Source organism: Cricetulus griseus, chromosome 3, assembly GCF_003668045.3.
Source record: "Cricetulus griseus strain 17A/GY chromosome 3, alternate assembly CriGri-PICRH-1.0, whole genome shotgun sequence".
Lineage (NCBI taxonomy): Eukaryota > Metazoa > Chordata > Mammalia > Rodentia > Cricetidae > Cricetulus > Cricetulus griseus.
This window is the reverse complement of record NC_048596.1, coordinates 101909557-101928875: the sequence shown is the minus strand read 5'-3', so window position 1 is coordinate 101928875 and position 19319 is coordinate 101909557. Positions and strand designations below refer to the sequence as shown.

At 42.0% G+C, this 19319-nt stretch overlaps 1 protein-coding gene across 1 annotated transcript in view; it reads left to right on the top strand.

Annotated features, from left to right (window-relative positions):
• Nucleotides 1-135: 135 nt before the first annotated feature.
• The window catches only part of Rsf1 (remodeling and spacing factor 1), a 122947-nt gene continuing 103763 nt past the window's right edge, over nt 136-19319 (top strand). The window contains exon 1 of the mRNA XM_027407693.2: nt 136-572. Within this exon, the coding sequence (XP_027263494.1) occupies nt 383-572 (190 nt within the window). The 5' untranslated portion in view covers nt 136-382. The remainder of the gene's footprint in view (nt 573-19319) is intronic.

The following is a 19319-nucleotide window of genomic DNA, read 5'->3' as shown; positions in this document are numbered from 1 at the left end:
ATTGGCTAGCGCTCTCAGAAAGTCCCGCCCCCAGGCTCGCAGCCCGCCTCTCCGCCCCGCTTCCCTTGTTTTCATTCCCCCTGTCACACGAGGCAGTGGCAACCCCGAAGTGGGAGGGGAGAAGAGAAGAGGGAAGGGGACGGGAAGAGGGCGGAAAGTGAAGGGGCCCAGCGCGCCTCTCTGTCCCCGATCTAACTCAGTTCTCGACTGCTCCGGGCCGGCGTGGTATTGTGGGATCGCGGCGCCTGGCCTGAGACGCCCGCATCCGCAGGGGCGTCCACTCGAGAGCGCCTCCTGTCGTCCGTAAGGCTGCCCTGCCATTCCTCGGCCCCCCAACTCCTCCCGCCCCCCCATCCCCTCCTCCTCCATCCTCCAGTTCAAAATGGCGACGGCGGCGGCGGCGGCGGCAGCGGCGATGGCTCCTCCGGGCTGCCCCGGTTCGTGCCCCAACTTCGCCGTAGTCTGCTCCTTCTTGGAACGCTACGGGCCGCTGCTGGATCTGCCCGAGTTGCCGTTCCCAGAGCTGGAGCGGGTGCTGCAGGCGCCGCCGCCGGACATCGGCAACGGAGAAGGTAAGCGATCGGCCCGAACGCCCGGCGGGAAGCGGCCCTGGCGCGCTCTACCTCCCCATAGATATTTGGGGCTCTGCGGCCGGTTTCCTCCAGGGACTGGGCTTCGCGGAGTCTTTACTCCGCGTAGCCCGGGGGGTTCCTGGGTGCTGGGGAGGCGGGGCGGAGGCCCCCTAGGGCCACCGTGCCCCGCGGGGACGGAGGTGGGGGCGTCGCGGGCCCGGTGTGGGCCGGGGCCCGGGAGGGGGCATTGTGCGGGGCAGATGCCCTGGGGCAGGGTCCCCCGCGCCGGTGTTGGCCCCCAGTCCTTATCCCTTTAGCTGGCGGGGGAAGGGGAGAGCAGGTTCCGGCCAGCCTTGCGCTTTTCTCCTCCCCTCCTCCCACCAATCCTCCCCACAGTCTCCGGGGAGGCTGGGCCCATCTTCTCCCGGCGCCCCCTCTGCTCACTCCACCTGAGTGGGCGGGGGCCGGTGGACACTCCACTCTCTCCCTGAGGTGGGAACTCCCCCGAGAGAGTCGACTCCTGCCTCTTGCTGTTCCCTCGAGGGCTGGTCTAACCCCCCCAAACTCCTTCCTCTCTGAGGGAGATCTGCTCCTCCGCCCAGAGAGGGGGCTACCCCCCTATTCTCTCATAGGAAGGGGAAATGAAGTCGGCTCAGCTTCTCCACTCTGGACAGGAGAGGGTTAATTTCTCCTCCTCCATAGTTTTCCTCCTCGCCACCTCCCCCAAAATAATAGAAAAGCATCTCCCCACTTTTCACTGTCCCTTCCCCCTATCTCGGCAACAGAGCTTAGGGGAAGAAGTCACTCTTCCATTTGCAGGGTGGGGTGGGGTGGTTAGTCTGTAGGCTGGAGGAGGGGCTCAGACGGCAGGGGAAACAGTTGAAGAAGGTGCTTGTTGCTCATGTTTCTCTCTCTGGTGCCTCTGGTCTATTATTGGTGTTCGCAAGTGGTGCTCCTTCCACATAAGGCCACCGCGCGGGTGCAGGGCGCATGCTCTGCCCGGCCCCATTGAAACTTCCTGCTGCTGGTTCTTTTGCTCGAGCATCTCAGCGCGGTGCCTGTCGCTTGTAGCTCTCACACACTGAGCGCTAACACTCTTCCCCGGTTAACCCTGATCCACGCCGCTCCTTTTCTGGCATTTTATTTTCCTTAGAGAAGCTTATTTGTGTACTCCGAACATTGCCTTTGTCTGGGCACAGCCCTTGACAGAAGAAACGTTTTCCAAAGAGATCTTCCCCCCCCCCCCCCTTCGTTTTCTTTTGATCTGCGCGTAGATGCGTGTAGATGACCAGGATGGATATTGTACAGGATAGCTATGACCTTTCTAAGAAAGCAGAGTTGATTTTCGGTTCTCTGTGGAAATGAAGTTCCCGATATGATGTATTTACATAGTGAGGGAAAGACCCAAGTGTGAAGTTCTTCAAAGTAACCTGTAGTGAAAATGTGTGATCTACGGTGTTTTCAAACCCTAAGGCGGTTATTAGTACAGCGTTCTTATGCTCTTTCACCTTTCTCTTTTGAGACACCATCTCACTATTGCTTTGTGTTGTCTGCGGGCCTGGAACTCTTAAAAATCCTCCTGTTTCTGTCTCCCATGTGCTAGGATTAAGGCATTAGCCACCATGCCCAATTCTCTATCTCTTTTTACCGGTTTGAATTTTTTAGACTTTGGCTTATAAAAGGCTAATTTTTTTTAAGCTATGAAATTGGAGGGTGAATAAATCACTTTATATTACTTTATATTAAGACTTTCTGCCGGATTTCCTTAAACATTAACCTTCTAGTGTATTCATTTTGTTATTAAATTATGTTTGCATTCTTTTTTAAATTTTTTTTTTTTTTTTTTTTGGTTTTTCGAGATAGGGTTTCTCTGTGTAGCTTTGTAGACCAGGCTGGCCACGAACTCACAGAGATCCGCCTGCCTCTGCCTCCCCAGTGCTGGGATTAAACCATGCGCCACTACCACGATATATATATATTCTTATTGAAGGAAATAGTCACTGTGAGGTATGATGCCTCTAGTTAATTTTAGGATACCTTAGAAATAATTGTAATTTATTTGTCAGAGAGAAAAATGTGAGAATTTTAGGGGAAATTGGTGGTAAATTGTTTTTAGAATTTATTTGGACTGAGTTAAGAGGCAGGCATAGGTTTTTTTTGGGTGCCATTGCAGTTTGAATAGCAGAAAAGCTTTCATTCCTTTAAAGTTTGGCCATTGTGCTTACTTTGTATTAGTACTGGAAGAAAAATATTAGGGATGGTTTGATATATCTAACATTGAGCTCTGGGTCATCAGCTAAGCAAAAATGGGGAAGAAGTTGGAATAAGAGGAATCATTTAACTCAGGCACAGCATTACCATTGATTTAGTTGCTAAGAGGATTGATAATAATAGATTCTGTCATGGGAATCTAAGAATAATTGTTAATTAATCTCACAGTTCAAGAAACCTGGCAAATGAAAAGTCTCTGAAGGTGGAAGTTTTTACTGTGCAGGAAAAAGATTTTCAGAACCTTGATGATGTCTCAGACAACTTATAATAGTTTAGTTAATAGGATTGACTATCTTTTGGGAAAAGTTTTGTAGTGTTGAGCAATGTAATATATTGGTTGTAGAGCAATTGTCTCTCTAATATGGACCTTAGCTTCTGTAGTAGACAAAGGTAATGACTAAGAACCAAATGAAATCTTTCAAAAAACCCTTTTGTAAACCAGGTACTTAAAAATATTTCTGTACGCCTTTAATCCCAGCACTTGGGAGGCAGAGGCAGACAGATGTCTTTGAGTTCCAGACCAGCCTGGTCTACAAGAGCTAGTTCTGGGACAGACTCCAAAGCCACAGAGAAACCCTGCCTCGAAAAACCCAAAAAGAAAAAAAAAAAAAAATTCCTGTACTACAAATTACGTTAAAGATTTTTTTTTTCCAGTAAAGGATACATGGTACATTTGTAATTAGTCTTAAATTTTTGTTAAGTTGGGAGTAATTGGGGTGTCTGTTGTAATCAAGTGACTTTTGCTTTGTATAAGTTTTATTTAAAAAGCAGTTCTGGTGCCATTATAAAGTTCTAATTGGGCTGGCAGGATATATCAGGGGTTAGTGTGCTTGCTGCCAACTGTAATGATCTGAGTTTGGTTCCCTGAACCTTTATAGTGGAAGGAGAGGACCACCTGCAAGTTGTCCTAACGTCTACATGTGGTTTTTTAGCATGTGTGTACAGAGTGCACATACATGCACACAATAAATAAAAAAAATTAATTTATGTAAGTTTTGTTTTTTCCTATTGTGAATGGCCCTTAGACTATGTTTTAATTTGTCTTTTTCAGTTCTCTACCCTAACAACTGGAAAATGGAAGGGGACAAGTTTAATATTTGAATATAACATTTATTGAGGTAGACTTAGCAACAAGAAAGATATCGTTCTTTAGTAGAAAATAGTTTATTGATTTGTCCTGTTTAAATACATTGTGATCTGGCCAGGCGTTGGTGGTGCATGCCTTTAATCCCAGCATTCTGGAGGCAGAGGCAGGTGGATCTCTGTGAGTTCGAGGACAGCCTGGTCTCCAGAGCGAGTGCCAGGATAGGCTTCAAAGCTACACAGAGAAACCCTGTCTTGAAAAACAAAACAAAACAAAACAAAAAATTCTTTGTGATCTTTCCCCTAAAAAGTTGTTTGCAAGCTTTAATTTGATATTGTTTAGGATGCCCTGTCCCTTAGTCAAGAAGGCTCTCATGGAACAGGAAATAGATCCAATATCCATTCTAATTTTAAAACTTGGTAAGTTGTTCTGTGCCCCATAGTAATATTCCATAGGTAGTTCTGGTTGTAAAAAGATAAAACCATAAAAGTCTCAATTTAGTTGGATTAATTTTTGTTTTTAAAAAAGGAATGCCTGTTTTTACATGTATTCATGTGGTTCTGGTGCACTTGGAGGTCAGAAGAGGACATCAGGTCCCTGGAAGTAGAGTTACAGATGGTTGGGAGCCACCATGTGGGTGCTGGAAATCAAATCTGGGTCCTCTTCAAGAGCAAGGAAGGATTGGTGCACTCCTTCAATCCTAACACTCAGGAAGCACAGGCAGATGGATTTCTGTAGACCACAGCCTGGTCTACAATGCAAGTGTTCCAAGACAGCCAGGTCTGTTACACAGAGAAACCCTGTTTCAAAAAACAAAAACAACAAATTAAAAAAAAAAAAAAGATTGCTAGCTGCCCTGTGTGTGTGTGTGTGTGTGTGTGTGTGTGTGTGTGTGTGTGTGTGTGTGTGTGTGTGTGTGTGTGTACAGTGTGGCACATGAATATCATGATATAGAAATCAGAGGATAGCTTTCAAGAACTAGTTCTTGCCTTTTGAATTGCATTCTCTCTTGTTTGTGTTACTGCAGCCTGTTGTAGACTAGAGCTTTGGGACAATTTCTGTCTCCACCTTCCATGTTGTCATAGGAGGGCTGAAATTAGAGATGTGAGATTTCATACCTGACTTCTGTGGATTCACGTGCTAGAGCTCACTTTATGTGTTGGCCCATCTCCCGGTTCCCAAAGCGGGGGTGGGGGTGTCTTTTGTGTTACTGTTTTTTGTTTGTTTGTTTGTTTTTGTTTTTGTTTTTTTAGGACAGGGTTTTTCTGTATTGCTTTTGAGCCTGTCCTGGCACTCACTCTGTAGACCAGGCTGGCCTCAAATTCACAGAGATCCACCTGCCTCTGCCCCTGAGTGCTAGGATTAAAGGGGTGCGCCACCACCACCCAGTTTACTGTTTTGTTTTTGAGACAAAGTCTCACTATGCGGCCCTAGCTGGCTTGTAACTATTATGTAGAAATAGACTGAACTGGTGAACTGGTTTTCAACTCAAAGAGCCTCTTGCATGCCAGGATTGAAGGTGTGTGCCACCACCACCCCTAAAGAGAATTCTTTTTAAAAATGTCTTGTACAGGTGTGTTTTGAGAAGTGACATATCTAATAATGATATTGAATAATGTTATAATGTAGCAATGTATTTTTGTATAACATTAAGTAAATTGAATTTTTTAAATTTTGAGATGTTCTCATTATGTAGCCAAAGGTTAATCTGAGACTTTCTGTATATCTCAGACTAGCTTGGAACTCTATAGGTAGCCTAGAGTGGCACTGAATTTGTGATTCTCCGGCCTCAGTCTCCTCAGCTCTGGGAATGTAGGCATGTTTTCTGTTTGTTTTATTCTTTCAGTGCTGGGGTTCTAACCCAAGGCTTTCTGCATGGTAGGTAAATGCTCTGCCCCTAAGCTCCCTCCCCAGTTGAAACTCCATATGGAGTCCAGGCATGTTTTGAATTGGGAATTTTCCTGTCATAATGTCCAGAGTGCTGGGAATTCAGTCATGCACATTTGTTATTGTACTTAATTACAGTGACTTTAACTCTGCAGTCAAAATGTCAAGTATAAAAGGATATGTCTTTTATATTGCTATGGTTCTCACTTCATATTCCTGGTGCCTACTTGAATTCCATGATAGTCCTTTTTTGTATGCATTTGATGAAGTGAGAGGATGACCATTGTAATACCATCTCTTAATATAAGCATATCTCAGGAAGAGTGCCATATGAGTTTATAATGGCAAGTCATTGATGGCCTTACTGGAGCAAGAGCCTGGTTGTTTGAAATTTTCCAGTTTTAGCACTTCTGATTTTGAAGAAATAAGATTCTTTATTTCTCTTTGAGGTCTACTCTGTTGAGACTGGGTATCTGTTTCTGACACTATGCGGTGTCATTTTGGTTTTTCACAGAATTGAGGTAACCAGCAGTTTAGTGGAGAGGGAGGCTGTTAGCACTATTCTAGGACAAGAGGTAATTGGAACAGAAGACCTTTTGGCTAATGTGAGACTCTTAATGCAAAGTGGCCTGCTTTTTGTAGTCTTCTAGTTATTCAAATTTTTACCATGAAATTTCCTGTTAAATGTTTTAGAGGCTGGACAGGAGGCTCAGCAGTTAGGAGCACTGACTGCTCTTCGGAGGACACAGGTTCAATTCCTAGCACCCTCGCTATCTATAACTACAGTTCTGGTACATTCTGGTCTCTGCAGGCACCAGGCTTGCATATAGGCAAACCACTCATACACATTAACAAAATAAAATTTAAAAAAGGTCCTTAGGTGCTGGCTCATTGCATGAGGACCTCATTTTATATCCTGAGCACCTACATAAAAGCCAGGAGTGGAGTCAGGCGTTGGTGTCGCACGCCCTTTAATTCTAGCACTCGGGAGGTAGAGGCAGGTGGATCTCTTGAGTTCGAGACCAGCCTGGTCTACAAGAGCTAGTTCCAGGACAGCCTCCAAAGCCACAGAGAAACCCTGTCTCGAAAAACCAAAACCAAACCAAACCAAAAAAAAAAAAGCCAGGAGTGGTGGTACACACCTATAGCCCCAATGCTGCCAGGGAGATAAAGGGTGAGGGGTTAAGATAGGTGTGTCCTTGGAATTTGTTGGATAGCCAGCTGGTGAGTTCCAGGTTCAGTGAGAGACCTTGTCAAAAAAATATATAGTGGCTATAGAGGAAGACACCAGTTCACCTCAGGCCAACACATGCTGGAGTGAATATGAGCATATACCACACATACCTACTTACCACCAGTAAGAAAGATCACGGTGGTTACTTCATTAATTTACCAAGTATACTGACCATCTGCTGCATGGTAGTTCTAGCAAGTATTGTAAGGATTTAAAGATTTTCTCAGTAGGAAGCTAAACCGAGTTTGTACACTACCCTCTAAAGACGTTTTCCCTCTGAAATTTTATTAAATGGAGTAGTAGTATATGCATTCTAGACTACAGATTATAAACTAAAATTATCCCTCACAAGTTTTTGATAAGGTATGTGACCATATGTATTGTAGAAAAGTAAAAGTAACTAAGCTTAAAGAACATTTAACCTAGCTGGATGTTGGTGGTAGTGCACCCCTTTAATCTCAGTGTTCAGGAGGCAGAGGCAGGTAGATCTCTGAGTTTGGAGGCCAGCCTGGTCTACAGAGTGAGTTCCAGGACAGGCTCCAAAGCCACACAGAGAAATCCTGCTCAAAAGAAAAAACAAAGAGGGGCTGGAGAGATGGCTCAGAGGTTAAGAGCACTGACTGCTCTTCCAGAGGTTCTGAGTTCAATTCCCAGCAACCACATGGTGGCTAACAACCATCTGTTATGAGATCTGGTTCCCTCTTCTGGTGTGCAGATATACATGGAAGCAGAATGTTGTATACATAATAAATAAGTAAAAATTTTTTAAAAGAAAGAAAAAAAGGAAAAACAAAGAACATTTAATCTGAGCCATGTCTTCAAGGAGGGTATTTATAGGTGTTGCTAGATTTAAGAATAGTTATACTTTCTACCTTATGGATGTGGTCTTTTTTTAATATTTATTTATTATGAATATAGTGTTCTGTCTGCATGTTTGCCTGCATGCTAGAAGGGGACACCAGATCTCATTATGAATGGTTGTGAGCCACTGTGTGGTTGCTGGGAACTGTATTCAGGACCTCTGCAAGAGCAGCTAGTGTTCTTAACTGCTGAGACATCTCTCCAGCCCTGTGATGTGGTCTTGATATAGTAATGTTTTTTTTTATTCCTGACTTTACTAATATAGATGTCATAACAGAAGATACCAGGATGCTTTCTGTTTTCCAGTAGTGTTAGAATTGTATAATATCAAATACTGCTTGAGAAAATAACTTCATTTAGGAAGTTATTTCTGGCCAGGAGGGGAGGCAGGCAGATCTCTTTTTAGTTCAAGGCCAGCCTGGTCTACAGAGCGAGTGCCAGGATAGGCTCCAAAAAATTAAAAAAAAAAATAAAAGTGTAAGAAAATGAACACAAGCCACAAACAAATATGTGACATTAGAACTTACTTGGGGAGAAACCAAATTTAATGGCATTTTAAAATCAGTATTAAAATTTACTTAATTCCGAGGCTGAAGAGATGGGTCAGCAGTTAAGAGAACTCACTGGCTGCTCTTCCAAAGTACCGAGGTTCAACTCCTAGCACCCAATGGTTGCTGACAACCATCTATAATTCCAGCCTCAAGAGATTTGATGGCCTCTGTGGGCACTGCTTGTATATGGTACACACATACATACATACAGGCAAACACCCATCTACGTAGAAAAAAGAATTTTTAAAATTACTTAATTTTGAGAAATTTTTGAGATAAAAAGTATTATAAGATGAATAGCAAATATAGGTTTGCCATTTGTAATCCATAAACCACTCCTCACCCACTCCTACAGTACACACACACACACACACACACACACACACACACACACACACACAGCTGAAGAGTTGCTCATACATCTTTTTTAGACAGGGTTTCTTTGTGTATCCCTTGGCTGTACTGGAACTTGCTCTGTAGTCCAGGATGGCCCTAAAATCGAAGAGATCTGCCTGCCTCTGTCTCCTAAATTCTGGGATTAAAGGTGTATACCATGACTGCACTGCCTTTGTATTTTAAATCTTACAGCTTCATTATTTATCTTCACTATTAAACTATAAACTCACTTTAAGTTCAGTGAATGCAGGTGTATTATTTATGTGGCTTAATAATAAGTTGCAAAGGTTTATGTACAGAGATCTGCCTGCCTCTGCCTCCCAAGTGCTGGGATTAAGGGCATGCGCCACTACTGCCTGGCCTTCTTACACTTTTAAAAAGTAACTTATTTCATGTATGTCTGTATGTCTGCAAGTACAGCCGCACTCACATGGAAGGCAGAGGACAACATGTAGGAGTCAGTTTTCCTACCTTGTTAGTCTTGGGGATTGAACTCAGGTTGTCAGGCTCTGCAGCAGGTGCCTTTACTTGCTGAGCTGTCTTACTGACTTCCCACTCTGAAAAAGAAAACTTTTTTTGTGGACTAGTGGGTGGGACCCAGAGCTCTGCCTCTGTGCTTTATTATTGAGATATATCCCTGGCCTATTCTGCTTAATAAGAGGCACAAATTTTCTGAAGAGGCAGAGGGAAGGGGACAGACATGGATAGAGAAACAAACATGTTTGCATTTTTTCCATCAAAAATACCTGAATAAACAACTTGAAAGACAGAAAGATGATTTTGCTCATGGTTAGTAAGGTTTCAGCCCATGGTTGTCTTGCTTCATCTCTTGGATTGGTTGGTGGTAAGGCATTTTGATGGAAGAGGGTTGTGGTGAGCAAAGCTGTTCATCCCTGGAAGCCAGGAAGAGGGACGGAAAGGAAGAAAAGAGGGAAGGAGAGAAAGAGAGAGAGATCTGTAGCACAAATCCAATAAAAAAAAGTACTCTTCAAAGACATGCCCAAAGTGACCTACTTCTTTCAGTTATGCCCCAGTTCCTAATTGCCCATTCAGCTGTGAATTCATTGATGAGTTAATCCATTAGTGAAGTTAGTGCCCTTATGATCCAGTCATTTCTCAATAATATCACCAGCTGAGGAGCAACCCTTTAACACATAACTGTTTCGTTATATCCAAACTGTAAAAGCAGGCACACTAACACAAAATAAAAAATTTGTTAGGAAGGCATCTGCCTTGTGTCAGGGGGAACTTTTCCATACCCACACAGGGTATGAAAGTAGTACTAAGCCAGTGGTAAGAAAGAAAAGGATTAGGGAAGAACTTGACACATGCCTCCAGCAGACAGGTTAGGTTTCAGCCTTTTATACTGCACAGAGTTTACTTGAATTGCACAGTTAAGTATGCATGGTTCATATGCAGTGTTTAACAAAACATTCAGAAGCCAAGGTGGAGGTGGCAAACACCCAGGAGGCAGGGGCAGGAAGATCAGGGATTCAAGGCCAGCTTGGCTGTATAGCAAGTTTGAATTCAGTCTGGGCTGTATGAGACTTTGCCTGGAAAAATTAGAAACAAAAGACCAGCAGAGTGAAGGTTGAATCTGTATTCGTTGTAGATCCCAAACCTTCCCCGGTTTTTGTTCTCATTTATCTTTGTCATTTTCCCAAAAGTAGAATTAAAATTCTCCCATTTGCTTTTTCTTATTTTTTTGCATTTTGTTTTCTATAATAATCATACATTTGTTTGTCAATCACCAAAGTTTACTGAAGAGGCTTTCCAAAAGGAAATTTTCTTTTGCAGTAAATGTTACCATCATTTACTCTAACTACAAATACCAGAAACCAAGGACCAAACCCAGATACCAAGCAGCACGCTTTCTTGTTTGTTATCAGTGCTTACTGAGCCTATTGTCCTCCCATTTTAATACTCAGCCACGCTCTTCTGTTATCATTGTCAGGCATGCTGAACTGCTTACAAGTCCCTGAAGGTGTGAAAAGTTCTTTCACGTGCTTATGTCTTTTCTTTTTCCTTCCTTTAGAGTTGCACGCCCCTTCCCAGCCTTCCTTCCCTTGTTTGCTCACTGTACACCTGCTGGATAGGTCTGCTCTGGGAGCATCCAATGCTTCTCTGTCTCCTAGAGTGACTTATTCGCTTCCTCTCCCATGTAGATTGTCAGAGTCCTTATAATACTTTTTCACATACAGTCTAAGCTTGGAGGAATTTCTTGTTTATCCTTCCTTCCTTCCTTCCTTCCTTCCTCCTCCTCCTCCTCCTCCTTATTCTTTTTTTCCTCCTCCTCTCCTCCTTTTTTTTTTTTTTTTTTTTTTTGAGGCAGGGTTTATCTGTGGCTTTGGAGGCTGACCTGGAACTAGTTTCTTGTAGACCAGGCTGGCCTCAAACTCACAGAGATCCGTCTGCCTCTGCCTCCCGAGTGCTGGGATTAAAGGCGTATGCCACCACCACCCCTTGTTTATCATTTTAACCCTGTAACTAATGAGTAATAGTGTTTACTAAATGTTTATGGTGTGAAAGTTTTCCAGTTTTTTTTTATAGGACCATAATCTACTCTCAAACTTTTTTTTAGAACTAAATCTAATATAAAGTAAACTTTAAACTGTACACTAAACATTTGTCTAGCATATGAGAATGGAATTCTTTCCATTGACAGTTGAAAGTAATTGACACATTGGCTAGTGATACCACGTCAGTCAAGCAGGTTTTATGTCTTATATTAAGTGTAACATTGTGATGAGTGCATGTAACTGGAAATTAAAACATACTCTGCAATGGTTTAGTAGGTGTGGACAAATGGCCTGTGGGCAGAGTCTGGTCCCTCATCTGTTTTTGTAAATAAAGTTTTATTGCAGTACAGGCCTGCTCCTTTGTTTATATCCTCTGTGACTGCTTTCAGATTACTATGGCAGAACTGAATAATCAATCATCCAACATGTAGAGCCTGAAACACAAAGTATTTACTGTCTGGCTCCTTCCAGGAAAAAAAATGTATCAGAATATTTCTGTTTGATAATATATTTAGAATCAGTATAATACATACTAAATGCCTGGTGTCTTATGAGTGAAAATATCAGTATATCAATGCCAAGCTGAAGCTTGTTTATTAACAGGAGTATGTGGTGGTGCCGGCCTGAAATCTCAGCACTTGGGAGGCAGAGATAGAGGATTGCTACAAATCCCAGCCAGCCAGACCTCATCTTGAAAAATAAGAAAACAAAAACAATTCATTTAATGGTTCTTTTTTCCTTTCTTCTTTTTCTTTGTTTCTTTTTTCTTTTCTTTTCTTTCTTTTTTTTTTTTCTTCTTTTTTTTTTGAGACAGGGTTTCTCTGTATTGCTTTGGAGGTTGTCCTGGAACTAGCTATGTAGACCAGGCTGGCCTCGAACTCACAGAGTACTGGGATTAAAGGCGTGAGTCATCAATGCTGGGCTGGTTCTTTCTTTTTTTCTTTTCTTTTTTTTTTGTTTTTTGTTTTTTGTTTTCTGAGACAGGGTTTCTCTGTGTAGCTTTGGAGCCTGTCCTGTCCCGTAACTTGCTTTATAGACCAGGTTGGTCTCAAACTCACAGAGATCTGCCTGCCTCTGCCTCCTGAGTACTGGGATTAAAGGGGTGCACTGCCGCCGCCGCCGCCGCCACCACCACCACCACCACCACCACCAGGCTTGCTTTATTTTTTAAAAAAATATTTATTTATTATGTATACAGTTTCCTGTCTGCACGTATGCCTGTAGGCCAGAAGAGGTCATTGGATCTCATTATAGATGGGTGTGAGCCACATGTGGTTGCTGGGAATTGAATTCAGAACTTCTGGAAGAACAGCTAGTGTTCTTAACCTCTGAGCCATCTCTCCAGCCCAAAAGGCTTTATTTTCCATAACTAAATGATTATGCTTCTATGAGAGCAGAAAACTTTGTATGTATAGTAAAAGCATTGTGACTCATGACATAAAGTAGTAGGTGTTTCAGGCTGTGATTCTTGACTTTTGTGGACTGAGTTATGTGCTGGGGATACAGCAAGGGACAAGGACTGCCAGAAACATCTCAGATTCATGACACTGCTTCATTTTGAACTAATTTTTTGGTCATTGGGTGTTCAAAAGTATTTCAGGGCTATTAGAATTTTTTCAGCCTCTACTTCAGTCACATGTCTCCATGTAGGTCATGAGTTACAGTTTAAGAAACTAGGATTTGCTGAGGGAAGCCACACAAGTGGCTTGCTAATATGTAGGGTTGAGTGAGAGCTTGGTCATCAGTCTGTTCTCCAGGGAGAGTGGAGAGGCTTGGTTGTGAAGTCTTGGAATTTGCTAATTGAGTATCTCAGAGAACTAGTTTAGATACTTTACTCCTTTTGTGCTGAATAACCTCACAGTTGGCTTTACAAGTGTAACTGTAACTTCCATGCTTAAAGGTTAAAAATCTTCCAGGTTTTTTTCCAGCTGTGACTTTTCTTGCCGTTTGGACTATAGTAAGACTGTAGCACATTGACAAACTGTGACTAATCAACTAATAAAGGCTGTTTGCTTATTGTGGAGCTGGAGATGGAAGTCAGGGCCTGGTGCCTGTGAGTTGAACACTTCACTGGTGAGCCACATCTTCACCAGTGGAGGTTCCTTTTTATTCCCATTACACACGTTTGAGCACCATGAAGGAGCTATGTATAGCAGCCTAACTTGTTCTGTATCAGACATTCTGTAACTTTCCTAATTGTAGGCAAAAAATATTTTAATGCTGATTTTCTTTTTTTTAATCATAGCCTGGTTTGATTTGCCCTGATAACTTTATCTTACCCCTTTCCTATTTTCTCATATTTTGGACCTCTTCGTTCATCTTTATCAACTTCTACATTCTTATTTATTTATTTATCAAGCTGGAGATGCCCAGGATCTCATGCATGCACATGAATAACAATCCCTGAGCTGCACCTTCTCTGTTGTTTTTCATTCTGATATAGTGTGCTTTTCTATTGTGTGGGCATATATAGAGGACAGGACAACTTGTGGGACTTAATTCTTGGCTGCTACTTTCTGGGATTGGGATCAAACTGAGGTAACCATCCTTTCCCTTTTGTCTATCTGCACTGCATGCATGCAATGCCCATGGAGACCAGAAGAGAGTATTGGGTCCGCCAGTACTGGATGGAGTACAGATTGTGAGCTGCCATATGGACATATGGATGCTGGGGAATTGAACCCAGGTCCTCTGGAGGAATAGCCAGGACTCTTAACCAATGAGCTATCTCTTCAGCCTCTATTCTTTTTGAAGTGGGTGTGATGTAGTACATATTGAGGCCCCCCTTTCTATTTCCACTTTTATTTACTTTATTTTTTGAGATAGCCTTACACTGAATCTGAATCTTGCCATTTCTATTAGGTTGGCTTGCCTCCCAATTCCTCCTGGAATCCATTTGTCTCTGCATGTTCACTGTGGGGTTACAAGCACATGTAGCCACAGCTAGCTTCTTGTAGGTGCTGGGGATTTGAACTCTTGGTTTTGTAGGAAATGTTCTTACCCACTGAGCCATCTCCCTAGCCCATATTCTCTCTAGATAGATTAAACACATACACCAAATACACTTTTTCCTTTTCTTTTGGTTTTTCAAAATAGGGTTTCTCTGTGTAACAACTCTGGCTGACCTGGAACTGGATTTGTAGACCAGGCTGGCCTCAAACTCACAGAGATAACACCTGCCTCTCTCTGCCTTCTGAGTGCTGGGATTAAAGGCATGCACCATCACTGCCTGGTTTAAATACACGTTTTATATTGAGTCTGTTATACAGATGAGGAGCATCTAAGTGCCAGGCCAAAAGCTTATGAAAGCCTTGATACATGAAAGATTGTTTAGTGGTTGATATTTCAGTTGAAGTCCTGTTTGGAAAGACCATTTTTGTACCTGTTACATACAATATTAGTTAGACACCGTATGCTAACGCTAATCTGTACTATTATTTGTGGTATCAGTAAAAACGAATCAGTTAATTAGTGAAGGATAGTTCTATAATCTTGAGAAAAAATGTTACTGTATAAGAAATTATATACTCTGAGCAGTAGTGGCATATGTCTTTAATCCCAGCACTTGGGAGGATGAGGCAGGCGGATCTCTGAGTTCCAGGCCAGCCTGGTCTATGGAGTGAGTTCCAGGACAAAGCTGTCACACAGAGAAACCCTGTCTTGGGGTGGGGTGGGGGGACCGGAGGAGAAGAAGAAGAAGAAGAAGACAAGAAACGGTTCCATCCCAGACCTTACCTTAGTGCCAAACCCAGCCTGTCAAAGTAGTCATTACTTGGTATTTTAGTCCCATGGAGTTTGTTTTTTTTAAACTTAATATTATTTCTCAGCAGTATTTAAATTATATGTTATGATAGTCTTTTTTTTTTTTTTTAAAGATTTTATTTATTATGTATACAACATTCTGCTTCCATGTATATCTGCACACCAGAAGAGGGCACCAGATCTCATGACATGGTTGTAAGCTACCATGTGATTGCTGGGAATTGAACTCAGGACCTCTGGAAGAGCAGTCAATGGTCTAACCTCTGAGCCATCTCTCTAGCTCTTGTGATAGTCTTATCACTGTGTTTTTATCACTGTGTTTTTTTTTGGGGGGGGGGTTGAGACAGGGTTTCTCTTGGAACTAGCTATTGTAGACCAGGCTGGTCTCGAACTCACAGAGATCTGCCTGCCTCTGCCTTCCAAGTGCTGGGATTAAAGGCGTGCGCCTAGTTCCTTATCACTGTTTTGATTTCCATACTTTTCCTCCTTAGATTTGTTCCTTTGTTGTGATACATCTTTTCCAAAGAAGGTCTTTAAACACTAAACATTTAGTTCTGGCATGTTTGTCTTCTATTCTGACTACTGCTTAACTGAAAACAGTAGTCCAGTATCAAGAACTTTCCTTACAAAAGTTTGACAATACTGCCATTTTAAAAAGTCTTCTAGCATCCACTGTTGCTGATGAAAAATCTTTAAGTCTTATTCCTTTGTGAATGGCTTTTTTTTCCTTCCAGGATAATTTTATATTTTCTTTCTTTCTTTTTTCTCTTTTTTTTTTTTTTGATTGTTTGAAACAGGATTCCTCTGTGTATCCCTGGCTGTTCTGAAACTCACCCTGTAGATCAGGCTGGTCTCTAACTCAGAGGTTCTACCTGCCTCCTGAGTGCTGCGATTAAAGGCAAGCACCACCTCTACCATGGTATCTATTTTTCTTTCATTGCTTTCTCTTATGTATATGTGTTTTGTCTGCATGTATGTCTGTTTACCAACTCTAGTTGGTAACATGAACCTGGGAGAATGGAGCCAATATAAGAGGTACACTAAAGTCTCATGCAATAGCCAACTTTATTTAGAGCATTAGGCAATTTATACTGAGGGTTAAGAGGAGTCACCTAAGTATATAATCACAAGGACAAGCTACACATGGCAAAAACATGTTTTTCTGTAGAGGCATATAAACAATAACAGTATCCAGCTGTAATAAACAATTCAAAGTGAACTCACTCTTACAGCTACATCTGGGAGGGGCACATTCCAAGAACAGGAAACTGAAGTCACAAGACTATTGGTCTTGTTTTCTTGGAGTTTTTTCATAAGCACTCAATGCCCCTTCAAGGACCCCATTCTTGGACTGTGTTGTTTTTTATTTTTTAGTAGCAGGATATCCAGAGTGATTATGATTTGAGATGTTGTAGAAAATCTAATTGCCATTTGGTGGTATATGCATATCCTATAAGCAAGTGAATTATAAACCTAATAAATAATATTACACTCATGACACCAAGAACAGAGATCCAAATTATGTTCAATATTATTAGCTACCTTATTACATTGATCAGAAAAATCTAGAGGCGCATCAGAGGCCTGAAAAACCCTCCTGGGAGTGGCAAGCAATTGCTGAGAGAGATGACAGCAGCAGCTTCCAACAGTGGCTTACAGAATCTATTGTTAAGAAGTTCCTCTGGGAAAGAGCACCTGGGCTCACAGTGCCCACTACCATTTTCAGGTATGAGATACACTGCTGCTGCATTGGACCTCAGAACCTCAGCCCCAGTGCTTGGGAGGCAGAGGCAGGTGGATCTCTGTGTGTTTGAGATGAGCCTGGTCTACAAGAGCTAGTTCCAGTCTAGGCTCCAAAGCTACAGAGAAAACCCTTTCTCGAAAAACCAAAAAAAAAAAGAAAAGAAAAGAAAAGAAAAAGAACCCCACCCACACCTAGAGGAGATTACTGGAACCATGGCCCCGTTTCCACCTAGAGGAGTGATCACTGGAGGCTTTGTCCTGCCTGCACCTGAAGGAGTGGTCAATGGAGCCAGAGCCCTCAACTACACCAATGGAGGAAGAGGGACTCCCTGAAACGCAGGCTCCACAGATTGGAGGAAGAGATGGGTAGACAACTAGGTAAGAATACACTCAATAACAGAAAGAGCAATGCAGCACCATCAGAAAATAGTGGTTCTACAACAGCAAGACCTGAACATGCCAACACAGATAAAGCAGAAGAAAGTGACTTTAAATTTTATGAGCCAGGCATTGGTGGCACATGCCTTTAATCCCAGTACTTGGGAGGCAGAGGCAGGTGGATCTCTGTGAGATCGAGACCAGCCTGGTCTCCAGAGCGAGTGCCAGGATAGGCTCCAAAGCTACAGAGAAATCCTATCTTGGAAAAACAAACACACAAAAACCTAAAGCCAGCAACAAAAAGAGCTGCAAAGGAAAATGGCTGAGTAACAAATAAAGGCAGACTATCAGAATTACACCCAACTTCTCAATGGAAACAGTGGAAGCCAGAAGATCCTGTACAGGCTTTATGTAGACACTAAGAGACCATGGATGCCCTCCCAGACTGATACCCAACGACACTTTGAATCACCATAGATGAGAAGACAAGATATTCCATGAAAAATCTAGAGAATACCTTGAAAAGAGACCCATATGTTGTGGTTGGTTGAAAGAAAATGGCCCCAAAGTAAATGGCACTATTTTTGGGAAGTGTGGTCTTATTAGAGTAGCAGGTGTGGTCTTGTTGGAGGAAGCATGTCACTGTGGAGGCAGGCTTTGAGGTCTTATATATGCTTAGTGACTCAGATAACTTTCTGTTGCCTGTTAATCAAGATATAAGAATTCAAAGCTTCCTCTCCAGCAGCATGTCTGCCTGCATGCCGCCATGATGATAATAGACTGAACTTCTGAACTGTAAGCCTCAATTAAATGTTTTCCTTTATAAGAGTTTCTGTGGTCATGGTGTCTCTTTATGCTCTTTAATACAGTAGTTCTCATATTCTGTAGACTACAAGCCCATATTTGACTTTAATAATAAGAATATAATTGTTATGTCTTATACAAATAGGAAGTGATTTAAATCCCAAGGAAAAATTAAGTATCTGCTTATGGAATGGGAGAAGGTTGAACAACTTTCGTAATCACAAATTCAGTTTGTTTGAGAAAATCCCATAGCTTACCAGCTATATAATAATTTCTGTCCATACTAATCTGCAAATGAAATTCAAAAGTCCACAGAGTTCTGTAACACTCTTAAAAACTGATTGCTAGTTAAGGGTAAGATAATGCAACAAGATCAAACTCATATAATTGTTGACATATAATTGTCTTCCCCTGATTTACTAATTGAGTAAGAAGAGTAAGGTAAGCAGTTGCTAGTATTTTATGGCCCTTGTGGTGTAAATGAATCCATCCCAAAGGCTTATCCTCCTGTGCTATAATACCTGTAGGAAATAATTTAGTGGAGAAAATAACTAAGTTTAAAGGCAGTGAAGGATCCACATGATACACAAAGGCCTCTTTTAGTCTGGATTCAAATAGCTGTAGTTCTGCCTTGCCTCTGGAGATAATATTAGAGGGCTGTCCAATGCCATCTCTCCTAGCGTTTTAAATAGATTGGTTAGTGCATAATTAGGTAAACACTTTGATTTTGCTGAAATTGCACTGGAAACACCAGTCACAGCTCATGAGGCCAGGGAGGAATTGGGAAATAAGATGTTTTTCTGTGGAGCCTTAGCTTACATAGTTAACTTTTTCATAGGCTATCCTAAGTCCTCATCAGAAAGTAGAGAATATTCAAGATTAGATTGACTATCAAATTCCTTACCCCATGCTTCAGGGTCATTTTCAGGCAATGAGGGTAGATATTTAAAGGAGGCTCCAGTAAGGGAGCTGAGGAATGGTCATCAGCATAGTTATCAGTGGCGCCATGTTTACTTTAATCTTGCCTCAATAGAGAAAATCTTCTTTGACTCTTTTATTTATGTTAAGGTTTGATCATCCTCATGATTAATATCCTCCTTACCTTCCTTAAGCATTTTGATAACAGTTCGAATTAATGCCCAAGTGACTCACGATTGAACAAGGATCTTTCCCCTTTGTTTCAGCATTTTTTTTTTTTTTTTTCTTTTCCAGATTATGTCCCATACTTGGTCATCAGAAGTTCTTCTTTCTGGAAAC